The 13,174-nt window shown below is 42.9% G+C and overlaps 1 protein-coding gene across 1 annotated transcript in view; it reads left to right on the forward strand.

Moving 5' to 3' along the window:
• Positions 1–6,737, forward strand: part of GFRA1 (GDNF family receptor alpha 1) — a 162,558-nt gene extending 155,821 nt beyond the window's left edge. The window contains exons 8-9 of the mRNA XM_044300273.1: positions 4,641–4,694; positions 6,308–6,737. Coding sequence (XP_044156208.1) covers positions 4,641–4,694; positions 6,308–6,454 — 201 coding nt within the window. The 3' untranslated portion in view covers positions 6,455–6,737. The remainder of the gene's footprint in view (positions 1–4,640; positions 4,695–6,307) is intronic.
• The last annotated feature ends 6,437 nt before the right edge of the window (positions 6,738–13,174 follow it).

A 13,174-nucleotide genomic window follows, 5' to 3' on the forward strand; every position in this document is an offset into this window, starting at 1 on the left:
CCATCGTTATCTGATCTCGGGGGGCTCGCGCTCCCCCTCCCTCTGTACATTAGAGGACGTTTCCTGCGCTCGATGAGACAATTAGTCGGTGACTGTGGGGTGTAAGAGCCTCATTAATCTCTGTGATTAGGATCTTCCATTACCACTAACACCTTTATAAATAGAAGGAAGGAGTCCGGGGCTGGGGGGGTCCTTTAATGCTGAGATTAAATGGGTGCGGGGGAGGGGCGGTGTACGATCTGATAAGGGGGGAATATGTGATGGTGATAAAAATGCACATGGTTGGCGCAGTATTAAAGGGAATCTGTCCCCAGGATCCTGGACTATTATCGGCGGTATTACATGAGTTGTGTCACAGAGTCCTCGATGGCGGTTTTTCACTTTACTCCTGCTCCCGCTGTCAGGGCCGCAGTGCACGCGCACAGGAGTCCTCTCCATTGTGTCTGCACAGCAGTGAGGACTGTGTATTCTAGCGCAGCTTTGCAGCGGCAGAAGGAAAATGCGGTGATCAGGACTCGTGCATCGCCTCGTGTGATACCGCGGGGACGGATTCTGCGTCATTTCTGTTAATCGTTAACCAGTAACGGAGGAACAATGGAGTCGATGGCGGCAGATCGCAGTGTGTTTAACCGCACCGCGAGCACACAGCGCCTCCATCTATCATCTCCCCAGGGAAACAGGACGGGTGTCGATGTGATGTGTCTGGGTAACGGGTGTGTCGTCTAGTGGCGCTCAGTATGGCGAGGACTCAAACTGAAAAGATTTTATAATTTTATCAGAAACTGTCCCCGCATCCCCCGCAACCACTGTTAATTATCCACAGCAGCACAGAGCATTCCTGGAGAGCAGTGTGCTGATCCCGTGGGGGGTCACAAGATGAGAGTTACATAGTGTAAGGAGCAGGGTCCCCAGTACTGATATAACCTCCAGAGACATTACATCACATGTGACTGATATCAGCCGCTCCTCTTATAACGCTCCAGCACTGATATAACCTCCAGAGACATTACATCCTATGTGACTGATATCAGTCGCTCCTCTTATAACGCTCCAGCGCTGATATAACCTCCAGACATTACATCACATGTGACTGATATCAGCCTCTCCTCTTATAACACTCCAGCGCTGATATAACCTCCAGAGACATTACATCATATGTGACTGATATCAGCCGCTCCTCTTATAACGCTCCAGCGCTGATATAACCTCCAGACATTACATCACATGTGACTGGTATCAGCCGCTCCTCTTATAACGCTCCAGCGCTGATATAACCTCCAGACATTACATCACATGTGACTGATATCAGCCGCTCCTCTTATAACGCTCCAGCACTGATATAACCTCCAGAGACATTACATCCTATGTGACTGATATCAGCCGCTCCTCCTATAACGCTCCAGCGCTGATATAACCTCCAGAGACATTACATCCTATGTGACTGATATCAGCCGCTCCTCTTATAACGCTCCAGCGCTGATATAACCTCCAGACATTACATCACATGTGACTGATATCAGCCGCTCCTCTTATAACGCTCCAGCGCTGATATAACCTCCAGAGACATTACATCCTATGTGACTGATATCAGCCGCTCCTCTTATAACGCTCCAGCGCTGATATAACCTCCAGACATTACATCACATGTGACTGATATCAGCCGCTCCTCTTATAACGCTCCAGTCCTGATATAACCTCCAGACATTACATCACATGTGACTGATATCAGCCTCTCCTCTTATAACGCTCCAGCGCTGATATAACCTCCAGACATTACATCACATGTGACTGATATCAGCCGCTCCTCTTATAACGCTCCAGCACTGATATAACCTCCAGAGACATTACATCCTATGTGACTGATATCAGCCGCTCCTCCTATAACGCTCCAGCGCTGATATAACCTCCAGACATTACATCACATGTGACTGATATCAGCCGCTCCTCTTATAACGCTCCAGCGCTGATATCACCTCCAGACATTACATCACATGTGACTGATATCAGCCGCTCCTCTTATAACGCTCCAGCGCTGATATAACCTCCAGAGACATTACATCATATGTCACTGATATCAGCCGCTCCTCTTATAACGCTCCAGCACTGATATAACCTCCAGAGACATTACATCACATGTGACTGATATCAGCCGCTCCTCTTATAACGCTCCAGCGCTGATATAACCTCCAGAGACATTACATCCTATGTGACTGATATCAGCCGCTCCTCTTATAACGCTCCAGCGCTGATATAACCTCCAGACATTACATCACATGTGACTGATATCAGCCGCTCCTCTTATAACGCTCCAGCACTGATATAACCTCCAGAGACATTACATCACATGTGACTGATATCAGCCACTTCTCTTATAACGCTCCAGTACTGATATAACCTCCAGAGACATTACATCACATGTGACTGATATCAGCCACTTCTCTTATAACGCTCCAGCGCTGATATAACCTCCAGAGACATTACATCACATGTGACTGATATCAGCCGCTCCTCTTATAACGCTCCAGCACTGATATAACCTCCAGAGACATTACATCCTATGTGACTGATATCAGCCGCTCCTCTTATAACGCTCCAGTGCTGATATAACCTCCAGACATTACATCACATGTGACTGATATCAGCCGCTCCTCTTATAACGCTCCAGCGCTGATATAACCTCCAGAGACATTACATCACATGTGACTGATATCAGCCGCTCCTCTTATAACGCTCCAGCGCTGATATAACCTCCAGAGACATTACATCCTATGTGACTGATATCAGCCGCTCCTCTTATAACGCTCCAGCGCTGATATAACCTCCAGAGACATTACATCCTATGTGACTGATATCAGCCGCTCCTCTTATAACGCTCCAGCGCTGATATAACCTCCAGAGACATTACATCATATGTGACTGATATTAGCCGCTCCTCTTATAACGCTCCAGCGCTGATATAACCACCAGACATTACATCACATGTGACTGATATCAGCCTCTCCTCTTATAACGCTCCAGCGCTGATATAACCTCCAAAGACATTACATCATATGTGACTGATATTAGCCGCTCCTCTTATAACGCTCCAGCACTGATATAACCTCCAGAGACATTACATCCTATGTGACTGATATCAGCCGCTCCTCTTATAACGCTCCAGCGCTGATATAACCTCCAGACATTACATCATATGTGACTGATATCAGCAGCTCCTCTTATAACGCTCCAGCGCTGATATAACCTCCAGACATTACATCACATGTGACTGGTATCAGCCGCTCCTCTTATAACGCTCCAGCGCTGATATAACCTCCAGAGACATTACATCACATGTGACTGATATCAGACGCTCCTCTTATAACGCTCCAGCGCTGATATAAGCTCCAGAGACATTACATCCTATGTGACTGATATCAGCCGCTCCTCTTATAACGCTCCAGCGCTGATATAACCTCCAGAGACATTACATCCTATGTGACTGATATCAGCCGCTCCTCTTATAACGCTCCAGCGCTGATATAACCTCCAGAGACATTACATCCTATGTGACTGATATCAGCCGCTCCTCTTATAACGCTCCAGCGCTGATATAACCTCCAGACATTACATCACATGTGACTGATATCAGCCGCTCCTCTTATAACGCTCCAGTGCTGATATAACCTCCAGACATTACATCACATGTGACTGATATCACCCGCTCCTCTTATAACGCTCCAGCGCTGATATAACCTCCAGAGACATTACATCCTATGTGACTGATATCAGCCGCTCCTCTTATAACGCTCCAGCACTGATATAACCTCCAGAGACATTACATCCTATGTGACTGATATCAGCCGCTCCTCTTATAACGCTCCAGCGCTGATATAACCTCCAGAGACATTACATCATATGTGACTGATATCAGCCGCTCCTCTTATAACGCTCCAGCGCTGATATAACCTCCAGAGACATTACATCCTATGTGACTGATATCAGCCGCTCCTCTTATAACGCTCCAGCGCTGATATAACCTCCAGAGACATTACATCCTATGTGACTGATATCAGCCGCTCCTCTTATAACGCTCCAGCACTGATATAACCTGCAGAGACATTACATCACATGTGACTGATATCAGACGCTCCTCTTATAACGCTCCAGCGCTGATATAACCTCCAGACATTACATCACATGTGACTGATATCAGCCACTCCTCTTATAACGCTCCAGCGCTGATATAACCTCCAGAGACATTACATCATATGTGACTGATATCAGCCGCTCCTCTTATAACGCTCCAGCGCTGATATAAGCTGGGGGTGGTGGCTGGCAGTGGTGCGCGCTGCTTCTGTATTTTCTTCTCGGATAGTCAATAATGATTGTACAGTTTGTCAGTCGCCATCGGTATACGATCCGGTCGCTATAATGAGCTGTCGGGTGCCGGGAGCCGCTAATTAGTAGCCGATGACGATGCTGCTGCTGTCGATCTCATTCATTTCACCACCTAAAGTCCTGTAACTAAGGGCAGCTTTGTGCCATTTATTCGCTGTAAGCAATTGGCGCTGTTTCATGTTTTCCGCTAATCAAAGTCCTCAAACACCTAAATTTTTTAAATTTTCTGTTTCTTTTATTTGTTTATCTTCTTATTTTTTTAGGCGCAGAAGCTAAAATCAAACAACTCCGTGGACTCGCAGCTGTGCCTGGCGGAGGTAAGAGCGGCGAGCGCCTCACGTCCTCACGTGTCTCAAATCCCCATCAATGGACAGAACGGGGGTCACTTACTTAGGCCTCATGCACATGACCGTATGTATTTTGCGGTTCGCAAAACATAAGGATGACGTCCATGTGCATTCCATATTTTGCGGAACGGAACAGCTGGCCCTTCATAGAACAGTCCTATCCTTGTCCGTAATGCGGACAATAATAGGATATGTTCTATTTTTTTGCGGAACGGACGTACGGAAACGGAATGCAAACTGAGTACCTTCCGTTTTTTTTTTTTTTGTGACCCATTGAAATAAATGGTTCCATATACAGTCTGCTAAAAAAAACGGAACGGACAGGTAAAGAAAATACACTCGTGTGAATGAGCCCTTACAGTGCTAAGTTAGTCTCCAGACCCCGTAGAAGACTTTTTTTGCTTGTGCAACAATATTTTGTCACCCGTGATGTCTTACTGACGTCTTCGCCACTTGGGAGCGTCGGGGACAGGGGCTGCACCATCGGCCCCCACATGTGCATCCTCGGGGGGGGGGAATTGGAGACAGCGTAACCAGTCTTTGTAAATGACCCCCAATGTCCTCACCATGCAGCAGAGCAAAAAGCAGATAGAGATGCAGCAGAGCTGTGGAACTGTGGTAGACGAGCACAAGACTCGAGTAGCGCTCTGAAACCGCGCAGATATATGCAGACTCTGAATATGTGGCTTATGTTAAACCGGGCACATTTGACGTTCTCAGGGCATATTGGGGGTCATTTACGAATATTCTTTCGCCAGCTTTTGGCATGAAAATAGTTGCAAGCCCCGTTTTCGTGCAGCAATATTTGGTTGCAAGGGTGTTTTTGCTACCACTTGGGATTCGCAGCCCCAACACATTTATTTTTTACACCTGGAAAGAGGCATGAAAAGTGAAAATTACTGAAGGCGCACGTTCTGCTGGTGGTGCACATGAGCCTGAGCCTCGTCGTAATTTGGCACTTTCTCCGCAAGCGCAGGGGGGGGGAAGCGAAGACCGGCGTAAAATGGCGTTTTTTGTAAATGATCAGCCTGAGGCAGTTCTCCAAAAGAATCCGTTATACCTGCACTGATACATTGTGACTAGGCATGAGCGGATCCGTCCGGTTTACGTTACGATGGAGTCCTCTCCTGCATGACGTAAACCGGACAGATCCGTTATACAGCCCATAGACTTCTGTTATGATGGAATGAATAACGGAATGTCTCTAAAGGATTGCGTTATGGTCCGTATTAGGTCTGTACAGGATTCCAGCCCCTAGATCAGGGATCGGCAACCGTCGGCACTCCAACTGCTCCGAGACTACAGCTCCCAGCATGCACCTTACTTATGTGGTTTTGTAACGCCCATAGAAGTGAAAGGGGGATTCTAGGAGTTGTAGTTTCAGAACGGCTGGAGTGACCCCTGCTCTAGATGTAAGTAGGAATGTGTCCATTCACTGACAGCAATCATAGATATTGCATGTGGCAAGGAATGAAATCAGAAATTCTATTTTTAGACCTGTATGTCGTCCAGGGATTCGGCTTTATTACCAGCCCGCGCAGCGGGGGCTCCGGCGCTGACGCACGTGTCCTTGTCTCTTACAGCAGTCGCTTGGAAAAGACATAGTGGAACGATCCTCCAGCGGCCACATCTCCGGCAGCGATGCGCCTGGCGTCTGGTCCGGCACGGCCCTCCTCCTGCTGAGCACGACGCACTCTCTGCTCCTCGCCTGCGCCCTCCTGACGTTATAGCTGCCGCGCTCCTCATGGACCTCTTCAAATCTCTATATAAATCTATATTCCATATGAAGAATATTACTCACTTTCCTACCTTCTCCTTCATCTGAATTTGCCGCTCCAGAACAAGAATGAATGAAGCAGAAGAAAACCAAACGCTTTTTTGTGGGGTCCTCGGGGGAGGGGCTGTGTGATTCCTGTTGCGATCTGATAAACCCCCCTGGTTCTGGGCATGTCTTGTGTTCTAAAGAGAGTTTGTACATTTGGTTGTCGATAAAGTTTTTTTTTTGCTACTTTATTTTTTATTCTGTGTATATTTATAGCTTTTTGTTCATTATTTTTTTATTTTGAATATGGTTCTCTGGCGAAGCCAAATGTAAATACCTCGTTGTGCGCGGCACAGGGATCCGGGCGACGGGGAGGCTTGTATTAGGGTACGTTTCCTTCCGCCGTCTGTTTTCTGTCATTCCCGCGTGCGCTCGGTATGCCCGTTCGTCCTGTAGATAGGCCCCAAAACTCCCAGATGCTGGAATGTACGTTCCTTAGTTTTACGAGATTAGATTGGGGGAAGGTAGAGATTTGGGGTGCGAGGAGCCCAGGGTTGGTAGCGGCAGGATGAGCGTCTTCTTCTGGCGCCATAGATCTGGAGATCACGAGGCGTCCGCCGGGCCGGAGACATCAGAGTCCAACCGTTTAATACAGAGATTTTTGCCTGGGTGTCTGTAATTGTGGCTCATGAATATTCATGTCCTGGCCGCCGTATAACTGGACTCGCGGTGCTGGAAGAACGCGCCGGCAGCTTAATTGCTGTTACAGTTAATTGAAAACAACTTGTGTACACATGAAACGGAAACAAGCGGCGCGCTCGCCTTAATGAAGCGCCGGCGCCTAATCCTGCGAGGACGAGATTAATCCCGGGCAGGGTAGAAAGGAGGAATCTTGGCACCGGAGACGCTGGACCCGGCCTGAACATAATGCAGTTGGTTTGCGGCATCTGTTCCTGTAGTGCGGCAGCCACTGACGGCGCTCTCGCGGGGAGAGGGGGGGGGGACAGACGGAGAAGGATCGGGGGGTCCTGCGTAATCGCTTTCATGTCAGATAAGACTGTGAATTGATAAACCCAAGTCTGAAAAAAGAAAGTATCTGCCCCCGTGCCGCACTCGGAGGAGACGCAACAGACCTGAGCGCAGGACCGCGCGGTATTTAATGCGGCTTATGTCTCTTCTCGCTGTTCATGCCAACAAATGGCGCACAGGTCGCTAATGGCTGGAGCCGTCGTATCCGATATTGGTGGATAAACTGCAAAAAGTGGTGCAAACGCAACAACCAACAGCGCTATTGACTGGCAATTTTGAACGGGTTGACGGCTCCGTTCACCATGACGTGTACATAGTTTGGCGCCGGCTAACGGTCCATCCGATAGTGCAAGCGGAGGAGGCGGAGCTTGTCATACATACATGTAAATAAGAGGGGACGAGGTGGCGGCCGTCTGGCCACACCCCCTTATCTGGAGAAGAAGCAGGAGAAAGTTGTATCAGATAAGAATGGCGCCATAGGGTGATATATGCGGTGCGCACATTGAGCGCCAATGCCGGTGGGCACGTGCGGTCAGTAAGGAGCATGTGACCTTGTCTGTAGGGGGAGGGGCTCTCCGCTTGTATCCCGTCCCCATATGTGAGATCATAGAACAGGTGTGTCATGTCCTCCACCTTGTATGTGACTTAACCCTTCATGTGGATCAGACACGGCACGGCGCTGCTGGGAGGAGGTGGAGATATAATGGGGGCACTCCGCTCCTTCTCCACAATCGTCACTTATTTTTTCTTATTAGTGATTATTATGATGATGATGTTACTTTTAATAAAAGTGAATAAAATTCATGACTTTGCGACTCCAAAGATTTATTTCACAGAACTAACGACTAGAACCGCAGCGACTGCTCGTTGTAGGGACTGCCGTTCCCCTCACGCCCCTTTTTGGCAGAGAAAAGTCGCAAATCCATCTGATTTAAGACTTTTCAATGCATTGAGATTTTTTTTTGTCGCAATTTGCATTTTACGCTTCCCTCGCCAAGTCTACAAAAAGGTGTCATCGCACATCGGCTCCGGGTAATTCATCGCCAGACTGAGATGTCACGTCTCTGAAGTCTACGCAGCTCCAGTAGATCCCGCGGGTCGTGCCCCTCCTGCTAAGCCCTGGTCTGGCCACTTCAGAAACGTCGAGAGGCTCAGAAAGTCGCAGATTATGGGGCAGATATGGCGTGTGCCACAATTGGAGACTTTTTTTACGCCACGATAGTTAAAACCCTTAGTAATTGCCCCTCGATGACTGAAATCTACGTTAGCTCCGAGCTGCCAAAGGAGAACCGGAGGAGGCAGGTGATTTATGATGAGGCCAGAGTACTACATCCCCCATCATGCACTGGTGTAATGGTCAAGCAGTGTAAACATAGGCCAGCAAATGCGCCAAAGTTATCACAGTGGTGCAGACGGGGTTTAGACACTTTATACCAACTAACTGCTTGGCCTATTTTGGAATATTTGCCAAATTTGTGGCGCCCCTTTCCTGCTAAGCCGCGGTCGAGCAAGACGCAATAAATGTGCTCAGCAGGTACATCGATTTCTGGCACATTTAGCTTAGGGCCCATAGACAGGAAAGTACCAAACAGAGGGTTAATAGCAAAAGGACTGCAGACAGGGACACTGTATGGGTGTGCAGCATAGAACGGAGATTACATACCGCAGAAGCATAGACATGAACGTGGCACAATGTGTCGTAAAAATAATTACTTCCTCACAGGTGCTGCTGCTACCCCCATCAGCCGCTGACTACCACCACCCACAGGAGTACCTCCTCATATTCCACACATACTTCACCAGGAATATGTCACCTGTATCCGCTGAGTGACAGACATCTGCACTTTGTTCTTGATAAACACCAGCCGGGTATATATAGCCGACTAATTACCATTCATATCACTCTCATAATTAGAGGCAGATAATAGTTCGGCACCAAAATAATTGCATTGAAACATAATTAAAAAAAAACTGCAAATGAGTATTTGCTGAAAACAGAAGTTCGCTGAGGATTCACTGTTCATCTTCTGGCTGTTCTGAATCTGTGTGATTGGTCTACATCATGGGAAAAGACCAGAGAAAAACATGAATTAATTGTTATTCTATGTCATGTCTGCCGCCGGAATAAGCTGGGAAGATTGTAACCGGCGGGCGGTTAATCGCGTCGCAGGCACTATAAACTCCTGTAAAGCACATGGACCCCCTGTATACAAGAGTATAATTTATATAATAACTGCTATAATACTGCCATCTATATACAAGACTATAACTACTATAATACTGCTCCTATGTACAAGAATATAACTACTATAATACTGCTCCTATGTACAAGAGTATAACTACTATAATACTGCTCCTATGTACAAGAGTATAACTACTATAATACTGCTCCTATGTACAAGAATATAACTACTATAATACTGCTCCTATGTACAGGAAATAATAACTACTATAATACTTGCTCCTATGTACAAGAATATAACTACTATAAGACTGCTCCTATGTACAAGAATATAACTACTATAATACTGCTCCTATGATACAAGATATAACTACTATAATACTGCTCCTATGTACAAGAATATAACTACTATAATACTGCTCCTAGTACAAATATAACTACTATAATACTGCTCCTATGTACAAGATATAACTACTATAATACTGCCTCCTATTACAAGAATATAACTACTATAATACTGCTCCTATGTAAAGAATATAACTACTATAATACTGCCTCCTAGGTACAAGAATATAACTACTATAATACTGCTCCTATGTACAAGAATATAACACTATAATACTGCCGCCTATGTACAAGAATATAACTACTATAATACTGCTCCTATGTACAAGAATATAACTACTATAATACTGCCTCCTATGTACAAGAATATAACTACTATAATACTGCTCCTATGTACAAGAACTATAACTACTATATACTGCTCCTATGTACAAGAATTAACTACTATAATACTGCTCCTATGTACAAGAATATAACTACTATAATACTGCTCCTATGTACAAGAATATAACTACTATAATACTGCTCCTATGTACAAGAATATAACTACTATAATACTGCTCCTATGTACAAGAAATATAACTACTATAATACTGCCTCCTATGTACAAGAATATAACTACTATAATACTGCATCCTATGTACAAGAATATAACTACTATAATACTGCCTCCTATGTACAAGACTATAACTACTATAATACTGCCTCCTATGTACAAGACTATAACTACTTATAATACTGCCTCCTATGTACAAGAATATAACTACTATAATACTGCTCCTATGTACAAGAATATAACTACTATAATACTGCTCCTATGTACAAGACTATAACTACTATAATACTGCTCCTATGTACAAGAATATAACTACTATAATACTGCTCCTATGTACAAGAATATAACTACTATAATACTGCCTCCTATGTACAAGAATATAACTACTATAATACTGCCTCCTATGTACAAGAATATAACTACTATAATACTGCTCCTATGTACAAGAATATAACTACTATAATACTGCTCCTATGTACAAGAATATAACTATAATACTGCCTCCTATGTACAAGAATATAACTACTATAATACTGCTCCTATGTACAAGAATATAACTACTATAATACTGCTCCTATGTACAAGAATATAACTACTATAATACTGCTCCTATGTACAAGAATATAACTACTATAATACTGCTCCTATGTACAAGAATATAACTACTATAATACTGCTCCTATGTACAAGAATATAACTACTATAATACTGCTCCTATGTACAAGAATATAACTACTATAATACTGCTCCTATGTACAAGAATATAACTACTATAATACTGCTCCTATGTACAAGAATATAACTACTATAATACTGCTCCTATGTACAAGAATATAACTACTATAATACTGCTCCTATGTACAAGAATACTATAACTACTATAATACTGCTCCTATGTACAAGAATATAACTACTATAATACTGCTCCTATGTACAAGATATAACTACTATAATACTGCTCCTATGTACAAGAATATAACTACTATAATACTGCTCCTATGTACAAGAATATAACTACTATAATACTGCTCCTATGTACAAGAATATAACTACTATATACTACTGCTCCTATGTACAAGAATATAACTACTATAATACTGCTCCTATGTACAAGAATATAACTACTATAATACTGCCTCCTATGTACAAGAATATAACTACTATAATACTGCTCCTATGTACAAGAATATAACTACTATAATACTGCTCCTATGTACAAGAATATAACTACTATAATACTGCTCCTATGTACAAGAATATAACTACTATAATACTGCTCCTATGTACAAGAATATAACTACTATAATACTGCTCCTATGTACAAGAATATACTACTATAATACTGCTCCTATGTACAAGAATATAACTACTATAATACTGCTCCTATGTACAAGAATATAACTACTATAATACTGCTCCTATGTACAAGAATATAACTACTATAATACTGCTCCTATGTACAAGAATATAACTACTATAATACTGCTCCTATGTACAAGAATATAACTACTATAATACTGCTCCTATGTACAAGAATAAACTACTATAATACTGCTCCTATGTACAAGAATATAACTACTATAATACTGCTCCTATGTACAAGAATATAACTACTATAATACTGCCCTATGTACAAGAATATAACTACTATAATACTGCTCCTATGTACAAGAATATAACTACTATAATACTGCTCCTATGTACAAGATATAACTACTATAATACTGCTCCTATGTACAAGAATATAACTACTATAATACTGCTCCTATGTACAAGATATAACTACTATAATACTGCTCCTATGTACAAAATATAACTATATACTATATACTGCTCCTATGTACAAGAATATAACTACTATAATACTGCTCCTATGTACAAGAATATAACTACTATAATACTGCTCCTATGTACAAGAATATAACTACTATAACTGCTCCTATGTACAAGAATATAACTACTATAATACTGCTCCTATGTACAAGAATATAACTACTATAATACTGCTCCTATGTACAAGATACTACTATAATACTGCTCCTATGTACAAGAATATAACTACTATAATACTGCTCCTATGTACAAGAATATAACTACTATAATACTGCTCCTATGTACAAAATATATACTATAATACTGCTCCTATGTACAAGAATATAACTACTATAATACTGCTCCTATGTACAAGAATATAACTACTATAATACTGCTCCTATGTACAAGAATATAACTACTATAATACTGCCCTATGTACAAGAATATAACTACTATAATACTGCTCCTATGTACAAGAATATAACTACTATAATACTGCTCCTATGTACAAGAATATAACTACTATAATACTGCTCCTATGTACAAGAATATAACTATAATACTGCTCCTATGTACAAGAATATAACTACTATAATACTGCTCCTATGTACAAGATATACTACTATAATACTGCTCCTATGTACAAGAATATAACTACTATAATACTGCTCCTATGTACAAGAATATAACTACTATAATACTGCTCCTATGTACAAGAATATAACTACTATAATACTGCTCCTATGTACAAGAATATAACT

The sequence above is a fragment of the Bufo gargarizans genome, chromosome 6, assembly GCF_014858855.1.
Source record: "Bufo gargarizans isolate SCDJY-AF-19 chromosome 6, ASM1485885v1, whole genome shotgun sequence".
Taxonomy (NCBI): domain Eukaryota; kingdom Metazoa; phylum Chordata; class Amphibia; order Anura; family Bufonidae; genus Bufo; species Bufo gargarizans.